The sequence below is a fragment of the Bubalus bubalis genome, chromosome 20 (assembly GCF_019923935.1).
Source record: "Bubalus bubalis isolate 160015118507 breed Murrah chromosome 20, NDDB_SH_1, whole genome shotgun sequence".
NCBI classification, from domain to species: domain Eukaryota; kingdom Metazoa; phylum Chordata; class Mammalia; order Artiodactyla; family Bovidae; genus Bubalus; species Bubalus bubalis.
This window is the reverse complement of record NC_059176.1, coordinates 27,454,420-27,474,608: the sequence shown is the minus strand read 5'-3', so window position 1 is coordinate 27,474,608 and position 20,189 is coordinate 27,454,420. Positions and strand designations below refer to the sequence as shown.

Below are 20,189 nucleotides of genomic sequence, written 5' to 3'. Positions count from 1 at the left end.
CTGTGTTCATGATATGATTCTGCTAAAACAGAAATTTTGGATCTTGAAGCCCCTGAATGTGCTTATGGTCTTTCCCACTATTTCGTATATCAGGAGATTTGTATCAATTCTTATCCCTCATGAATAACATTCTTCACATTTGTCATAGTTTTGTGTATCAAGGCATATATTTCCATGATTTCATTTCATATCCTTGTGACCTCCATATTTCCATCAAACTGAGATCTGCAGAAATTTGGATGGGATAGTATGGATAAAGATGTAGTACTTTATCTACTTGGTAAGCTGTGATCATGATCAAAGGGCAGTCATTGTGCCTTACCTGAACTTGGATCCTGACAAGGAGTAAGGCACTCATATATATATACAGCTGGTGAGGCTGGAGGTTGAACTAAGGGGAATACCCACTGGTCAACCTCTGATGTATCGTCTTTTTGATAATCTGGTCCTTTGTCTCAGCCACTGTATTTTTCATGTCCTTAGTATGCAGATCTGTGGTACCTGCCTATGGCCATGTTGTTGCCATACATTAAACTTCCAGAGAATGCCCTGCATTTTCAGGGAGTGCTATGGATGCTGCAGAGGGACCATATGTCATAAGGCATTGCTGCGGAAACATGTTAGTAGCACAGGAATGGAAATGTGTCCAAGTGTCAAGTGAAACAACAACAAAAAAGTCTTTTGCTTAAGCTTCCTTCTCTAGGGAAGAGGTGGGCACAGAACCAGGTGAGTTTATTACAGAATTCTTTAGCAGCCAGAAATTTCATTGACAATTTTGTTCATGTGCTGGCTTGTCTGCCTTCTTAGAGGCCCATTGTGCATTCCTCACTTGATGTTATTAATCGTTAATGGATACACCTGAAAATCAAGCAATATCATTTGGGTTGTAGATATATTAAGTGGTTCTTTTCTGTAGCATAAAGCTTGTCCCCTTATCTTTTTCTTAGTAATGAACACCACTTTTTTCAATGTCCTAATCAAATCCTTCCACATAATCTTGAGGCAGAACCATATCCAACTGCTTCTATTCTGTACTATTGGCCTCAATTATGTCAAATTATGCAATCTACTCACAGGTCCTAAGGTTCTCTTTTGTTGAGACATAGGTCTGATGCATGCCTTCAGAAGCTCATGACTACCAGCATTCAACACTTATCTGTTTTAGGTAAACAGAATCAAAGAGAGCACTGGGCTAAATTACAGTTATAAGGAAATCATCTATATAATAGATTTCTTTCTAGATTTCTTCCTAAGTGTTGGCGCTCTTGGACTGATTGAAAGTATTTTTCTTTTCTATGTCTCTTCTCCCTGAAACACACAAATGCACCTCCATCTGCATGGCATTGCTTCAGAGTTGAGGCTCTCCACTGTTGTGGCAGAAAGTAAATAACACCCATGTTTTGGCTATAAAATCATAATAATTTAATTTTTAATAACTATTATATTGACCAGAAGCATCAGGCTTCTGATACATTGCCATACTTAATTTTGTTCAACCAAACACCTGTAGTTGAAAGAGGACAATACAAGAAATAGTGAACAACCCTCAGGGAAATCTAATGTTTCTTTATGCCATATGCTGCAGTTTTACTGTTCCTTATGCCTCTAGTAAGGTGAAATGATTCATCATTTTGGAGTCATTTTTTTTAAATCAAAATTCTTATCTTTATACTCCAAGTTCTGATTATGTCCCTACCTCCTTCATTTTCATCTTACTTTGATTGTTCTGCTTTTTCTTCTGAGCTTTAAAAGACCCCTTTTTTCCACTAAGAAAAAGACTCACCCTGAACCTCCAAGATGATTCAGGTTCCTTTTGATGTGCAGGGCCATGCCTTATACCCCTTAAATTGCTATTACCCTCTCCAGTGTGCAGAAGAGGCACAATATGGTTTCTGAATGAAAGAATGGGAAAAATTAATACCTGATTTAATAGCATATGATTGTTTAACCTCTTTCACCTGAATTATATTCCAGATGACACTGTATCATCTCAAACTTGTCAATTATTCTTAATACTAAATTCAGTGTAGTACATGGAGCCATTGCTGAACAAGTGTTTAGAGAGAGCAAAATATATCATGTATTTTGGAGTCCTATTATAGAGAAGCCAGAATTTGGCAGATAGTCTTTCAAAATCCATACTTTTCCAGATTAATCAAGTCAAGGGCTGTATTTTCACTCTGAAGACTAACCATTGATTCAACATATTGGTTACTATGATTGCTGTCCATCAGACCTCCTGTGTTTGGAACACCTTATAACATTCCAGAGATGGAAAAAAATCTTTGGAAAAACCATCCCTGTTTCTTGAAATATTAAAATGGAAACCTTCCCCTTCAGAGAGTCCTATTGATCCAGTTCAGCAGATATCCAATATTCCTGCAAACATTTATTGAACACCTTGTATGTGACATGAGGTGGAAATAAATGTGAAACTGGCAAGTCTTTTGACTGTAATAATTTGGTAACCAAATATATGAATAAAGCAGAATTCAGTATGATAAATTCTTCAATAGAAGCAGATATAAGGAACAGAGGAAGCCAAGAGAGGGGAGTAATTAATTCTATGAAAGACATTATGGAAAGCTTCCTGCAAGAAATTTCTATGAGTTGAAATTCACCCATAAGAACAATTTTTATCTTTTGGGTAACTATCATAAGTGAAAAATGCCCCTCATGTGCTTGATGTATTTATTTATAAAGCAATGTCACATGATAAGGAATAAGCTTGAAATTAAAACATTTGAAAAACATTTGACTCCTCCCTACAGCACCTAAATTCACCTCAGTATTCCATAGTTTGTGTGATATCTGAAAAACAGCTGAATCAAACCCCACTATATTAATGGATTTATATATGTGCACATAATTTATGTTGCCAATTTTTTATGGTTTCATAAATAGTGCTAGCACTACTGTTTCTAAAAAAGTGAAGAAAAGACCTCATATGTGCTGGAAGAATTTCAGTATATATTATAGAATACTGCTACTTTTGATATAGCCTACGGGATGTGACTTTTCATAAAAACCTAATGAATTTCGAGATATGTCAGCTGTTTCCAAACAGATGCACTCTGCTAATCTAATGGAAACATTTTGAGCCCAGATCCCAAATATCAATAGCTTTTAGTATTGCAAATTAGTTTGTCTATTGTATCTATTGGATAAATTGAACTGTGTGGCTCTTGATAAAAAGTAGCAAGTAATTTTATATGGATGTTGTCTGTTTAATGGCCTTGCCAGGGTTTGATGCTCATATTTTTCCTTGCAGAGTTTTAAGTTGAATGTAGACAGTCATTGTGCTCTCAAGGAAGCTGTGGAGGAGGAAGGACACCAACTTCTTGAGCTTATTGCGTCGCACAAAGCAGGTAAATCCTCCTGAAATATTGCAAGTCCTTATGTCTCCAGACTATTAAGAATGAAGAAGCATTGCTGTAAATTACTGCATATATTCACTTCCTTATGTATTATTAATATTTACATTATCAGATTGACCTTCAAGATTTATAAATGTTTCATATACTGCATACAATGCTGTGATACTTATAAGATGAAATACTGCCTCCAAATGGTCTGTTCATTTTATTTGGGGCTTGCTGCTCGCCCGAGTTTCAATTGAAATCACATTCCTGAAAACTTCACATTGACATGCTTTTTGATGTAGGTGCTCTGGAAATAACATTAAGATAATGAATGAGAATTGTGCATATAGTTTTAATGCATATGCATCCGGGTACTTGTAGGTATCATTACAGATATAAGGCAGGCAGTCTAGAGACACATGATTATTTCCCTGCCAGTTCACACACATGACCATTTTGCATGTTCTCTGCTGGTCATTGCATTAGCAGAGTTTTAGCCTTAGACCAGTTCTTACCCCAGTATTAGTGTATTTATGAGAAATGGATTGTAAATAAAAAATAGTTTTGTCATTTGGCTATACTTATCCTGGTAGTAAAAGACTGTAAGACAGGGTGAATTAGTTTGCCCCTTGTTTTGAGCTTACCACAGCCCAGTAAGAAAAGAGCAGCATCAGTCTGATGTGCTAACGCTAAAGACTGCTGTCTTAAATTTGGCCCATTTACTGTATTTCAAGTCGAATTACCTTTACTTATTTCCCTACATTTTCTGATCATTGTAAAGTCTCCACAAAAAGATATACACAGGGCCTTTTATTTGGAACGTGAAGCTAGAGTCTTAATAATTTTTATGTATTGTGGTTTTGGTTCTGTATACATTTTTGTAGTCCATGTGTTAAATCTAAGTCAATTCTAAACCATGCATCTATGGGGTTTTCCCATTTTTGTGTCCTTATGCCTTCTGTCAAGTCAGAAACTCCCAGTCTCCGTTCTTAGAGGCAGGTGATGGTAATGGTTGCTTAAAATTATGTTTATTGTTGGAAATATCCATCTAATCTTAAATGAAAAACAATACTGGGTAAAAACACAGCCGAGTCGCTAACGTGTGCTTTCCCCCTCCTTTGGAGAAGGACTGAAGGACATGCTGCGGATGATTGCAAGTCAATGGAAGGAGCTGCAGAGGCAAATCAAACGGCAACACAGCTGGATTCTCCGGGCTCTGGATACCATCAAAGCCGAGATTCTGGCTACTGATGTGTCTGTGGAGGGCGAGGAAGGGACTGGAAGCCCCAAGGTAAGTGGCTTGAAGTTTGCCTTATTTCCTCTTATTTCTGTCTTCTTTTGAACTAGGCACCACTGAAGTTTTCTTTCTACCCCTAAGGCTTTTCGTTTCTACTGGGTAAACTTTCTCTCTCTCTCTCTATGTATAGGTATGTATAAACAAAATGAAATGGCTTAGTTTAAAACAATAAAAAAAGCCTCCTACAACTTTCAAGTTGTCCAGGAAGGGGTCTTTCTGTGAAAAGTGGCAGAGTAGGAGGGGGACAGTACTTTAAGGGTAGAAGAAAGGGGGACATAAAACATTTAGTAAACAAAACATAAAGCATCTTTAACATGAATAATCAGAATGGTTTTAAATTGTTTTGTTGCAACTATAAATCACTATAATCAGTGCAATCACTCAGCTCTGACATCCATTAGCCGCTTGGTTACAGCAAATTAACAAAGAAGAGAGAAAGTGATTCATTATCTCATTCCTGTTAATGACTATCAGATGCATTGCCTAATTAGGGGATGGTCATTGTAGTGGGAAGAAGGTCATATGCTTTGCTACAAATCTTTTTGCTCTGAGTGTAAGTTCTCCATAATGGTGCATGCACCAAATACAAGTACTTTAAAAATGAATATTGACATGTTTTGGTTATCTATTTTAGATTTACAAAATAATATGTAAAGCATATGAACTTGAATTTTAAATGAGGCACCCTTTTAATACAGTGTGCCAAGGTTCTAGAGGTATCTTTGGACTCATGATGTGGAAGATAATTTTATTAATTTGATATTTTCATTCAATCTCTCTTTTCTTTTGTATTTTTTCTTTTGTGAAAGTTAATGCAGAAAACAGGTCTCATAACAGACTCAGCATGGAAACATACTATAAAATGGGGGAAACAGATTTAAGAGTTCATGGCTTCTATTCCTGGCACGGACAAAGTAATTAAATCATCATCAAGTCACATTTATTCAGCCTCCATGTGGATTGTCATTGGGCTACATGTATACAGAGCAAGTTAAACAAACGCTCTGCCCTCTGAGCCTCACATTCTAAAGTTCAGGCAAGGAGAAACCCAACCTGTTCTGCAGTGGTGAGGCCATGCAGCTAGTTGAAAAACTCAGGTGGTTTGTAGCTTTGGAATCTTAAACAACAAACTTTACCTTATTTGTTGGAAACAGAGGACGGAATGAGCTCAGTTCCATTTAAAGAAGGCTCCATGGAGGAGGTCACATTTCAGGAAATACTTGAAGGAAGGAAGAGAGGTGGCTTGGCACATGAGCACATATTTTAGGAAGTGACGTGATGAAAGAATCAGAGCTGGAACTAATAACGGGGAACGGGGAGTGTCTTTGGCATACTTCTCAAGGCAGAAATGCTGTTCTTTCAAGGAGCAGACTATAGTGGAAATTGATTGGGCTGATGCTTTGGTTGGAGTAGGGGGCAGTGATGATGAGAAAGAACACGCCTGAAAATTCTGTTGTGTTTTATTGATTGAACAAAAATATACCGAGTGATTACTTTTTAAAAGCTACCCTGTATTGGACTCATTCTACATGCCAGCTACTGTGTTGTACATTACTTTTTGTGTACTCTCTCATTTAATTCTCACAACAAACTATATACACCTTAAGGCAGTACTATTATAATTCCCAGTGGAAAAAAATGGAGGCACAGAGAAGTTGAGTAACTGGCTTAAGGTCACATAGGTGTTAGGTAGCAGAGCTGGGATGTGAATCTAAGCCTTTTGGCCCCAGAGCCCATTTTCAACACCTCTTAGAGCACTGCCTGTTACTGGCACCGCTCAGGGTAGGACGCAGTGATGAACAATCAGCCTCGGTACTTGTCTCATGGAGCTTGTGGTGAAGTGGGGTGACAGACTTAAATCTCACAACCATGCTTTTATAAGCCATGATGGACTGTGAAAGAAAAGCAAAGGGAGCAACCAGAGGCTGGCCTGGGAGAAGTGATTGAGATCCAAGTATGGGGGAGCACTTCCTTGAGGAAGTGACATTCTGTGAACAGGCTGTTGCAGCTAGTGGGGAGCGGGGAGTATGCAAGGGAAGCTGTGTGGCTGTGGGGGCGAAGGGGAGGGTTTGGGAGTGAGCAGGGAAAGGACATCATTGACTCATAGGATAAAGACCTGTCCTTGGCTTTGGTTTGGAGCATGGATGGGTAAGTGGGGTGAGTCGGGGTGGTGGATGAGCAGAGATGATGCAGTCACCTGCATTCATAAGGACCTGTGGCTCTATTCACCAGGGCAGGCTTGAATTGGACACTATTGCTCATTCTGTGGGAAACAGATGAGATAAAGAAGATAGCTAAACCCAATGAGGAGAAGGTATTATGAAATGGGAGGCAATGTTAACATTTCTCAAAAATAGGACCACCTTCCCCAGGCCCCACCTCAAATGAATCAGTCACCTGAGTAGGGCCCCAGAATCTGCATTCCACAGCTCCCAGAAAATCTCTTCCTACAGGGCTATATGATCTTCACATAATTGGGATCCTCAAAACAGTGTGAAAGGATATCTGTCTTCTTGTTACTTCCAATACCAAACCATTGGTATCAGGTGGCTCAGATGGTAAAGAATCTATCTGTGATGCAAGAGACCTGGGTTCAATCCCTGGGTCACAAAACTCCGCTGGAGGAGGGCATGGCTACCCACTGCAGTATTCTTGCCTGGAAATTCCCCATGGACAGAGGAGCCTGGTGGGCTACAGTCCATAGTGTTGCAAAGAGTTGGACACGACTGAGCGACTAACACTTTCACACTTTCAAAATGTTCAAAAATAGGGGCTGTTTAATTAAACTATGCTGTGTCTTATCCCAATGAAAGATTACATAACCATTTAAAACTAATGTTTTAGAAGAGAATTTTCAAACATTTGAAGAGGCCTATAATATGCAATTATATATTTTAAAATATTTTGAATTTTCTAAGTCTCTACAATGAGTAAGAATTATTTGAATCCAAAAAATAAATATATGTAAAATGCAGAATTAACAAGTGATCAAAAGGTGACATGACATTGATCTGAAGGGACTTGAGATGTGAATTTAAATATTAGGAGGAAAAATAAATGTATCTGACTCTTACTGATTTGGATGTCTCAGTTCAGTTCAGTTGCTCAGATGTGTCTGACTCTTTGCGACCCCCATGGACTATAGTACTCCAGGCCATCACCAACTCCCGGAGTTTACTCAAACTCATGTCCATTGAGCTGGTGATGCCACCCAACCATCTCATCCTCTGTCATCCCCTTCTCCTCCCACCTTCAATCTTTCCCAGCATCAGGGAGTTTTCAAATGAGTCAGTTCTTCATATCAGGTGGCCAAAGTTTTGGAGTTTCAGCTTCAACATCAGTCCTTCCAATGAATATTCAGGACTGATTTACTTTAGGATTGATTGGTTGGATCTCCTTGCAGTCCAAGGGGCTCTCAAGAGTCTTCTCCAACACCACAGTTCAAAAGCATCAGTCTTGGTGCTCAGCTTTCTTTATAGTCCAACTGTCATATCCATACATGACCACTGGAAAAACCATAGCTTTGACTAGATGGGCCTTTGTTGGCAAAGTAATGTCTTTGCTTTTTAATATGCTGTCTAGGTTGGTCATAATTTTTCTTTCAAGGAGTAAGCATCTTTTAATTTCATGGCTCCAGTCACCATCTGCAGTGATTTTGGAGCCCAGAAAAATAAAGTCTATCACTGTTTCCACTGTTTCCCCATCTATTTGCCACAAAGTGATGGGACCAGATGTCATGATCTTAGTTTTCTGAATGCTGAGTTTTAAGCCAACCTTTTCACTCTCCTCTTTCACTTTCATCAAGAGGCTCTTTAGTTCTTCACTTTCTGCCATAAGGGTGGTGTCATCTGCATATCTGAGGTTATTGATATTTCTCCCAGCAATCTTGATTCCAGCTTGTGCTTCTTCCAGCCCAGTGTTTCTCATGGTGTACTCTGCATATAAGTTAAATAAGCAGGGTGACAATATACAGCCTTGACGTACTCCTTTCCCAATTTGGAACCAGTCTGTTGTTCCATGTCCAGTTCCAACACTTGCTTCTTGACCTGCATACAGATTTCTCAGGTGGCAGGTAAGGTGGTCTGGTATTCCCATCTCTTTCAGAATTTTCCACAGTTTGTTGTGATCCACACAATCAAAGGCTTTGGCATAGTCAATAAAGCAGAAGTAGATATTTTTCTTTTGCTTTTTCAATGATCCAATGGATGTTGGCAATTTGATCTCTGGTTCCTCTGCCTTTTCTAAATCCAGCTTGAACATCTGGAAGTTCACAGTTCACATAGTTGAAGCCCAGCTTGGAGAATTTTGAGCATTACTTTACTAGTGTGTGAGATGAATGCAATTGTGTGGTAGTTTGAGCATTCTTTGGCATTGTCTTTCTTTGGGATTGGAATGAAAATTGACCTTTTCCAGTCCTGTGGCCACTGTTGAGTTTTCCAAATTTGCTGGTATATTGAGTGTAGCACTTTCACAGCATCATCTTTTAGGATTTGAAATAGTTCAACTGGAATTCCATCACCTCCACTAGTTTTGTTTGTAGTGATGCTTCCGGAGACCCACTTGACTTTGCATTCCAGGATGTCTGGCTCTAGGTGAGTGATCACACCATCGTGATTATCTGGGTAATAAAGATCTTTTTTGTATAGTTCTGTGTATTCTTGCCACCTCTTCTTAATATCTTCTGCTTCTGTTAGGTCGATACCATTTCTGTCCTTTATTGAGCCCATATTTGCATGAAATGTTCCCTTGGTATCTCCAATTTTCATGAAGAAATCTCTAGACTTTCCCATTCTATTGTTTTCCTCTATTTCTTTGCACTGATCACTGAGGAAGCCTTTCTTATCTCTCCTTGCTATTCTTTGGAACTTTGCATTCAAATGGGTATATCTTTCCTTTTCTCCTTTGCCTTTTGCTTCTCTTCTTTTCACAACTATTTGTAAGGTCTCCTCAGACAACCATTTTGCCTTTTTGCATTTCTTTTTCTTGGAGATGGTCTTGATCCCTGTCTCCTGTACAATGTCACGAACCTCCGTCTAAAGTTTTTCAGGCACTCTGTGTATCAGATCTAATCATTTGAATCTATTTGTCACTTCCACTGTATAATCATAAGGGATTTGATTTAGGTCATACCTGAATGGTGTAGTGGTTTTCCTTACTTTCTTCAATTTGTCTGAATTTAGCAATAAGGAGTTCATGATCTGAGCCACAGTCATCTCCTGGTCTTGTTTTTGTTGACTGTATAGAGCTTCTCCATCTTTGGCTGCAAAGAATACAATCAATCTGATTACGGTGTTGACCATCTGGTGATGTCCATGTGCAGAGTCATCTCTTGTGTTGTTGGAAGAGGGTGTTTGCTATGACCAGTGTGTTCTCTTGGCAGAACTCTATTAGCCTTTGCTTTGCTTCATTTTGTACTCCAAGGCCAAATTTGCCCATTACTCCAGCTATTTCTTGACTTTCTACTTTTGCATTCCAGTCCCCTATATTGAGAAGGACATCTTTTTTGGGTGTTAGTTCTAGAAGGTCTTGTAGGTCTTCACAGAACCATTCAACTTCAGCTTCTTCAGCATTACTGGTTGGGGCATAGACTTGGATTACTGTGGTACTGAATGCTTTGCCTTGGAAACAGAGATCATTCTGTCATTTTTGAGATTGCATCCAAGTATTGCATTTCAGACTCTTGTTGACTATGAGGGCTACTCCATTTCTTCTAAGGGATTCTTGCCTACAGTAGTAGATAATATGGTCATCTGAGTTAAATTCACCCATTCCAGTCCATTTTGGTTTGCTGATTCCTAATATGTCGGCTTTCACTCCTGAAATCTCCTGCTTTACCGCTTCCAATTTTCCTTGATTCATGGACCTAAATTCCAGGTTTCCATGCAGTATTGCTCTTTATAGCATCAGACTTTACTTCCATCACCAGTCACCCAAGTTTGGAACTTGGATGTCTCAGTTCCAAACAAAACAACAACAACAAAAGTCCTCTGTATTTGAATCATCTCCTAAGTGAAAATGTCTTTCTCAACTCACATCTGTTTACAAAGAATAACATAAGTGGTCTTTCCTGTTAATAGTATTTCTATTCCCAAACATTCCTTGCCATTCTACGCGCACAGCGTGCATCTGAAATCAGCTACAGGAGAGGCTTCTGTGGGCATCTCAGGATGTGAGCCTGGGGGAGGCATGAGAGTGAAGGCTTCAGCCTGGCAGAGCGGGCCACACCCAGGCCTTTGCCTCCCAGCCAGTTCTCTCTTCCTCAGTTTGGGTTGAATTTTCTCTAGACAAATGAACTCATCCATAGTCAAGGGTGAAGGTAAACTCGACTTAAAGAAAATCCATTTCTAAATTTAAACTTAGGAAACTGAGGCAAAACTAGAATGGTCATTCTTTCTGTTTGCTTAATGTTGCTGAACTGCCTTCCTCAGTACTGTGGGCAAGCACGAAGAATAATAGGAGAGGCGCAGACTCAGAAGTCACATTGTGTTCAACCTGATACTTACTAGTAATGTGTCCTTCAGAGAATGACTGAACTTCTCTGCCTCAGATCTCGCATTTGTACCATGGAGGCAGTGGTAACATCCACCTCAAGGGACCGTGATACAGATTTAAAGAACTGGCATATCTGAAGTGCTTATAGCGCTGGGCCCATAGGAAGCCCGAGATGAGGGTAAATATGCCAGACTGCATAATCTAGTGGTGGAGACAACAAACAAGTAATTGTAATAGAATCTAACAATTACTCTAGTAGAAAGTGAAAAAGTGAAAGTGTTAGTTGCTCAGTCGTGTCTGACTCTTTGCGACCCCATGGACTGTAGCCCACCAGGCTCCTCTGTTCATGGAATTCTCCAGGCAAGAATACTGGAGTGGGGGTACAAAGTTCTGGGAGTAAACAGAGGAGGAATTAACTAACCCCAAGTAGGGGTCTCAAGGAAAGACTTAGAGGGCAGCTGGTGTTTTAAACAGGGAAGGGTTTTTGCCCAAGTGAAATTGATGGGCAGAGAGAACAGCACATGCAGAGAGCTTGCAACCTTTTGGACGAGATTAGGCCAGCTTGCCACACCCAGGTTCATGTGACAAAAAATGACCCTTAGTGATCAGTGACTTGAGCAATAATTCCTCATATGTCTCTAATTGACACTATTCAAGTCAGAGTGAGGTCCCTATACAGAAAGTATCTAAAACGTCCTGTTTAAACAGAAACATATTGCACACATAGAACAAGCTTAAACCCTGGAGTTCTGCAAGACTAAAAGCTGAATTTCGCTCCCTGTCTATCAGGGAGCCCTCTTTCCGTGACATGACCTTGCACAGGTCATGTACAAATTGTCCCTTGAAATATATCTCCAAGCATAGCAGTTATGATCATCTATTTCATCTTAGACCTAAAAGAGGAACTAAAATTAAAACATAATAAAAAATAACTCTACAATTCATCTTAGGTTTACATCAGAAGCTATGGGAACTTGAGAAGCATAATAGAAAATCTAAGGAATATATCTAGGGGGTATTTTTCTTTTTACCTTGTTTGAGAGACTGTAGAAAAGGGCTTGGTCTTAGAAATCTTGTAAAGAAGGAGGATAGGAGGAAATTCAAAGACTCTGGGAAACTTCTCCCCCAGGACTCGGCAGCATACCTTATTTGTTGTATTTCATTTTTTAAAAAAAGTGTTTTCCCAGGACTGTGAGATCTTTTATACATGGAAATAGAGAACAAAATTCACCAATTCTAGAAATAGAGCTTTGGCACACACAATCCAAGAATTGAATGTATGCTTGTAATTATATATTTTATTTTAAGATAGATTGGTGAAAGTTTATCATTTTGAAGTAGGCTTTTTTAGTATGTTAAAATTCTGTATGGTGTATAGCTGGAGGGATTTCAAAACACAGTGAATGTCTAACTCCAAACAAAGGCTACATTCCTTCTTCTTCTTCTTTTTTTTTTTTTTTGACATCTCAAGGCAAAAAACAAAAATCGTGAAAGCAAAAAGGCATTCTTAAATTTTGCACATTGCCTCCTTTAAAACGTTCTTATCCCTGTTTTTATTTTTTACCTATAGAGCGTGCCATCATTACGGATGTCTTAGAATCAAGGCTGGGATTTCCCCGCCTGACATCTCAAACTTTGCATCTCTGAATGCACACAGCAATGGTTCCTTTGTCCTCTTTAAAGAAACATATACATTCCCCAAACAGACTATTTGAAGATTTTAATGTAAATTCAGTAAACTTTATAGCAAATAGAAAGGGTGACCTCGCCTGGGTTCCAACCAAGATCTTCCCTTATTTAGTGAAAGGAGGCAGAGGGTTAGCTGCTTTGAACTCTAGGGTTGTGCTTATTTTATCTGGTTTCTTTTGAGGTTTGTAGATTGAAGTTGTCATCCCTTTGGAAATGGATATCAGACTGTGAAGGTCATCAATGTTATCTGTTCAACAATAGCACAAGAGCAAGCTTAAGGACATTTCTTAAATATGTTTGCTCAGCCCTACAAATGACAATTTCAGGTACTGGCTGAGAAAGTGGTGTCTGTGTGTACTCTGACTTGGGTATGTTGCTAACCACCTCGCCTTTTGTTAGATGTCAAGAGAGGGCAAGTCTAATAGTAACACATACTTTCTGTTTGTTTACCAGACCCTCAAGTCTTTACCTAGTATTTATGCTAATAACTATGAGTAACTTTCTTTAACTGAAGGAAGAGAAAGAGGCTGATTGGGGAAGGCCCTTTTTATGATCTTGTCTCTGTATTATATAGTATCTCTTGGGTAATAGTGCAGCTGGATATTATTATCCTGGAATGGAATTTGAACCAGATTCTTCTAAAGCATTGTCTCTGCATTCTTTTCTTTTCTGGCTCAAACACTTATGGAGTTGCATGTTCTTTAATATAGAACTTCAGAAACAGCCTTAAGATATTGGATGGAAATTGCATTTATATGTGGTCAGTCACACTTGTATGTGGCACTGACGTATATAGAGAATTACTTGAGGTGATTTACTCTTTTCTTCTTTCAAAACAAGAGCACAGTTATATGTTGTCAGAGGAACCAGAAATGATATCATAAGATTGAATTAGTAGAAACAAAAACAACAGGCAAAGGCCTGGCCATTATTTACTGAGTGCTGACAGAGAGCTCTGCCCCATGCTGGGTTAGACATGAGGGAAGACATGCTTTCCTGCTCAGTGGTCTTATCATCTCATTGTAAGCACACACTGTAACATCTTGTCTAATGTAGATTGAGCTATCTTAGATCTAGAATAATAGATCACCTCAGATTTAGATCATCTTAATTAGGATGTTGGCAGACTGAAAGGGAACAGGGTTCTTGATGCAAGCAAATGAGTAGTAAATGTATTAGCAATTCCCCCTCTTCCTTACAGATTTCTTCCTAAAAGCCAGTATCCAGTTCCTTTCCCACTGAACGGTATAAACAGTCCTGAAATGTAGTACCTAGGGAGAGCTCTTTCTTCTACTGTGGATTCTTCAGTAGTCCTTTTTTTTTGTTAACAGAAGGGCAACTTTGCTTCAAAAATGTTTTTGAAAGACAGAAACAAAAGTGAGTTATTTCTTTGAAGATCAGTTGTGGTTACTAAATTTGTGATGGAATCGAATAAAAGATAGTTCTAATCTCCTTGAAGCATTTAAATTTGCATATTATCAGATGTGTGGGTGGCCCAAGATGAGTTTTTTTTTTTTAAAGAAGTCTGCCATTCTAACTAGGTGACTGAAAAAAATGATGGAGATGATTTAATATATATTAGGTCAAAGGATAGCTAATGGTCAGCCCCATCATGGTCTATGTGATATAGAAAACCATACCTTATCTTGATTTTTTGCACTATACTTCCAGTGCTGGGTGATTTGGGGAGTGAAATTCTTTGGTGTCTCTAGTTAACACAGGGAAATGTCATTGGCAAGAGTAGGTAGTCTATTTTTTTCCTTTTTAGTCAAGAGTACCCAATCTCTGAATCTGTAACACCTAGAGTTGCAGAGATGCATGGTATTAGATACAAAGTTACATTCTATGGAAAGCAGCCCTCTTTTATAGGCAGAACTAACATTTCTTAACTCAGCCTGATCTATTTTGAAGATAATAAACACATTCAAGGTACTTTTTGATATACAATGGGGGTCAGCATTTTTTTTTAATCTAGAAGTATTTACCCAAAACAAAACAAAACCGAAGGCAAGATACAGAATTGCTTTTAAAAACCACTTTAAAACTAATAAGTAAATTATTTGAAAGTGTGAAACAATTACCTCAGTGTGTGATTTACACTTTGCCGCCCCCCGCCCCCACCCCGGAATGTGTTGTTTCTGCAGGGGAGCATCTGAGCTGGGGAGAGCCCTGCTAAAGGGATTAGGTTGCTCTGGCTCTTGTGCTTATTGAGTCACCTAGGACTTCTTATAAAACAGCAGCGTTCAAATGTACACACACCTACGCTCAACACCCTGAGTACTCCAAATGCTCGTTTAACTGTTCTCACACCTGGAGTATCTCTTCCAACCAGTGAGGTCAGAAGGCACGGAGATGTCCACATACTGGTTTTTCCATTTCCTTGGAAGTCTGTTGGAATATAGCCATTTATATGGTTCTGATGCTAACAGAGACAGAGATTTTTTCAGTGTGCTAGAGTGCTCTTTGCTACCAGGCCCCACAGAACATCCCCAGTCTTACCTCCCACTGTGTCAAAATGAAGGTTAATGTTTCTCAGGGGACATTATCTCAATTGAGGTCTTGCTGGGCTACAGTCCAGGGACCCATCTCACTGCAGCTTCCAGGGCACTTTGCGCTAGGAGGGGGAGGTGGCTTCTTTGTACTTAATCTGGCCTGCAGAGGACCGCACTGGCTCCGTGCAGGGCTAAGCAGGGTCATGGATCTTGCTGTGTGAGAAAGGGAAGAGGAAAGAAGGAAGCCTAAAGCAGGAGGCTAAGACGAGAGAAGGAACAGAAAGATAAAAGAAGGAAGTATGCATCTGGGGAAGCTCATCTGCCTAAGTCACTTCATGGACATTAATGCTCGCCTTTTACTCCCTCTGTCTTTTTCTTTCCTTTCTGTAGTCTGGAAGTCAAAGCCTGACAAACTGTCTTTATTTTTGACATCATGGATATTATCACATAAAGTATGCATGTGTGTGTGTGTAACATGCTGTATTAATGGGGTTAGCATAGTTAGCAGGCTTACTACGGTGTAGGTTTATGTCTGGATTATCTCATTCATTCTTTTTTTTGTAAATTTTTTTTTTAATTTGGCTGTGATGGTCTTAGTTGCAGTGTGCAGGTTCTTAGCTGAAGCATGTGGGATCTAGTTCCCCAATCAGGGACTGAACCTGGGCCCTCTGCATCGGGAATGTGGATCTTAGCCCCTGGACTACCAGGGAAGTCCTTCATTCTTTCTTCCCAACAATATAGCAGTTGTAGCGTCTATTATCATTTTTACTTTACTGATAGAAAATGTAGGCTCCAAACTCATATTAGGTACTCAGGCTTATTCAAAGTCTTTTAAAATTCATGTGTGACAGCATAAAGACCAAATTCCTTACCCTGTCACTTGACTCCACCTGCTTAGTCAAGATTCATGTCACTGTTTCATTTCGTTAATGTTCTAATTAATTCACCATCTTCCAAATGTCTTTTCCCTTCTTTTCTCTTTGCTTTTGCCCAGGACTTTTCCTATTCTCTCTACTTACACTGCTCTTATCCATCCTTAAAATCAATAACTACATCCTTAAAATCCTTAAAATCAATAACAACGTAACTACATTATGATGTCATAGCTCTGGACCGGACACTATTCCCCTCCATGCTCACTTCCCAACAGTAGACACACACACACACACATCATTCTAAATTAAGGTAGACTGTGTGATGAATACTATAACGAGAGATAGGAACATAAGAAATAGAGAAATTGTGTGAAGCGGACATTATTTCAATTTCAGGGTGCCTGGGAAAGCTCTTTCCTCTAAGGGAATTTGTATTTTGTGGATATCTCTAATATTCTGACAAATTGTTAGTAAGAAAACATTAGAATGAGGGCATGCTAGGTAGAGGAAATACCATGATATGGAGAATATGACGGACATCTAAAGAGTGGTGAACAGTGAATGGTTTGGCTCTTTTGAACACAGAGTATCCACATATTTATGAGAAGGGATGAAGACCTAAGAGAAAATAAAGCCTGAAAAGCTTTATTCCTCCTCCACTTTACCACCTGGTAACCTTAAGCTTATTTCCAACTTTTGTAGCTCTACTTCTATTTTATAAATAGATTCATTTGTACCACTCTTTAGATTCCATTTATAAGCAATATTATGTGATACTTGTCTTTCTCTGTCTGACATATTTCACTCAGTATGACAAGCTCTAGGTCCATCCATGTTGCTGCAAATGGCATTTTTTCGTTCTCTTTTATGACTGAGTAATATTCCAGTAATATTCCATTACTCAGAAGGAGATCATGGCGACCCACTTCAGTATTCTTGCCTGGAGAATCCCATGGACAGAGGAGCTTGGTGGGCTACAGTCCATAGGGTTGCAAGAGTCGGACACGTCTTAACAACTATATTCCATTATATATATGTACTGTATCTTTTTAATCCATGCCTCTGTTGATGGACACTTAGGTTGCTTCCTTGTCCTGGCTATTGTAAATAGTGCTACAGTGAACATTGGGGTGCATATATCTTTTCAAATTATGGTTTTCTCCAGGAGTATGCCTAGGAGTGGGATTGCTGGGTCACATGGTAGTTCTATTTTTAGTTTTTAAAGGAACCTCCATACTTTTCTCCATAGTGGCTGTACCAACTTACATTCCCACCAAGAGTATAGGAAAGGCCCCTTTTCTCCACACACTGTCCAGCATTTGTTGTTTGTAGATTTTTTAATGATGGCCAGATTTTTTTCAGACCAGTGTGAGATGATACCTTTTTGTAGCTTTAAATTGCATTTCTCTAATAATCAGTGATGTTGAGCATCTTTTCATGTGCTTTTTCGCCATTTGTATATCTTTGGAGAAATATCTATTTAGATCTCCTGCACATTAAAAACTTTTTTTTATATTGAGTTACATGAGAAGTTTGTATAGTTTGGAGATTAATCCCTTGTTGGTTACTTTGTTTGCAAATATTTATGGTTTCCTTTGCTCTGCAAAGACTTGTAAAGTTTAATTATGTCCCATTTGTTTAATTTTGTGTTTATTTTCATTACTCTAGGAGTTGGATCAAAAAAGATCTTGCTGTGATTTTTATCAAAAGTGTTCTGCTTATGTTTTCCCCCATGAATTTTATAGAATCTGGCCTTATGCTTAAGTCTTTATTCCACTTTATTTTTGTGTATAGTGTTAGGGAATGTTCTAACTTCATTCTTTTACATATAGCACCACTTACTGAAGAGACTGTCTTTTCTCCATTGTGTATTCTTGCCTCCTTTGTCAAAGATAACGTACCCATATGTGCGTGAGTCTATCTCTGGACTTTCTATCTTGTTCCATTGATCTGTATTTCTGCTTTTGTTCCAGTACCATGCTTTTTTGTTGAGTGTAGCTTTGTAGTTTAAGTCTGAAGTCAGGGAGCCTGAGGCCTCCAGCTCCATTTTTCTTTCTCAAGATTGGTTTGGCTATTTTCAAGATTTTTTCTAATTCTATGAAAAATGCCACTGGTAATTTTCTAGGGAAGTCTACATAGATTTAATAGCTTTAGCCTTTGAAGTTTATATTGACAAGAAAAGCCTATTATGTAAGAATGGAGAAGTGTGATAGAACTTTGGGGGATGTCTAGGGTAACTGAGAGCAAACATGTCATATTAATACTGGGGATTAAGTGAGAATCTGCATGCTCAATAGTGAAACTCCCAGCTCTTGCCTTCCAGAATACTGGTAACAGGGAATACTAGGGGTCTAGGTCAAAGGAACTTTTCATGGAGTAGGGCTGACCTTAGCACATTTATAGACTACAGAATAGAACTAGTTAAAAATGGATGGTTGAAGAAGATAGTTTCAGAAGGATAAGAAAGAAAATGAATTGGCATAATGATTCAGATGATGGAGAGGAAGTGAATCAGGTGGAGCTATGAACTGAGGGAAGGGAGGATATGTCTTATGAAATAGAAGAGAAAGAAAAAATATTGAGTGGTAAGCAATTGTAAAGAGAAAAGGAAACCAAAGAAATAGAATGAAGGCAGATTCCATGTGATTAGTCAATAGGGCAATTATTTGAATAGAGAGAGGGTTGAGAGTGAGGAGGAACTGGAGAACAAGAATGGGATTCAAATCCTTCCTTCACAGTAGAGATTTCCTGCAACCTTCCAGCCCTAAGTGATTGCTATTTCTTCTAAACTATATTGTGTTTACTATTTGTACCACACATTTGGTAACTAACCACACACAGCCTGTGACACTATTTCTATTGTTGTCTTGAGCTCTCATTTATATATTTTGTTAGTTTACTTTTCAGGCAATATGTTCTCCATGACTGAAGACTCCTCAGTGCAGCAACTACATCCTAAACTTCTTTGTTTTGCTCACTTTAAACATTATTTGAACTAAAAATATATATATATTTAAAAATTTAAATTGGTTGATATATAATATTATTATTAAAGATGGAACTCTATCTTCTCATCTTTTATGATATTCTTTTTCTCTTTACTGTGTAATGGCACAATCTTATCTTACCATTTGATCTTCCTTTCTGCAGTTCTCTCCCATTTCCTTTGCCTCTTGGCTTTTACTGTAAGTAAAACAATCTTTAAAAGAGCCATTTCACCTATTTCTCCCCAAATAACTAGTAATTTCTATAATAAAGAATAAAAAAGTGTGATTTTTAATGTTTTTTGTATTTCCTTGAGTCACTTAATTATTTTAATAGGTTGGTTTTTTGTGTTTTTTTTTTTTTTTGGTGGTGGAGGTTGGTCTATATTTGAACAGACTTTCTTAAAAAATACATTCTGAGTTGCTTTGAAAAAGACTAAAAGCATCTAATGTGACTTATCAGCTGACCAGCACACTGGTTGATGAAATTTGTAGTCTTTGCTCTAAAGTTCTCTAACAAGATTAGGTGAGATTGAACTGAGAAGGTAAAGGTTTCTAAACTGACATAAATTCAAAGAGCAAAACTAGATCATGATACTGTTTGAATCTCTAACAAAGTCTAATCTTTGACATGTTATATTTGGTGCACCATAATCTGTATGCATACATATCCTTCTAGTAAATGATGAATGAGGTTTAGCTAACACAATGCACTTTATTATATTCTTTTATACCCTTCTAGACCTTTGTTGGAAATATAGGGTTGGGGAGCTCTGCCTTGTAAAATGACCCAGATCCTTTCTCTGGAACAGAATCTATATATGCGTTTTTCCAAAACATCTTGGTCACATTTGTTTCCCTACTGTCATTCATTTGGTGCTTCTTCTGGCAGCCATTAGAAAGATAGGGGGAAATACTAAATTTCACTGGATAGTTCCATCTGCGTAAAACTACTAAAACCAATAATTTCATATGGGACTTTTTGGCCCATTTGTGAA

The 20,189-nt window shown here is 38.5% G+C and overlaps 1 protein-coding gene across 7 annotated transcripts in view; it reads left to right on the top strand.

Annotated features, from left to right (window-relative positions):
• The window catches only part of AKAP6 (A-kinase anchoring protein 6), a 497,045-nt gene that overhangs the window by 259,575 nt on the left and 217,281 nt on the right, over positions 1-20,189 (top strand). For 6 of the 7 annotated variants that reach the window (XM_044933227.2, XM_044933229.2, XM_044933228.2 and 3 more), the window contains 2 exons: positions 3,272-3,368; positions 4,487-4,653. In XM_044933227.2, coding sequence (XP_044789162.2) covers positions 3,272-3,368; positions 4,487-4,653 — 264 coding nt within the window. The remainder of the gene's footprint in view (positions 1-3,271; positions 3,369-4,486; positions 4,654-20,189) is intronic. The other variant, XM_044933232.2, reaches the window with a different exon arrangement.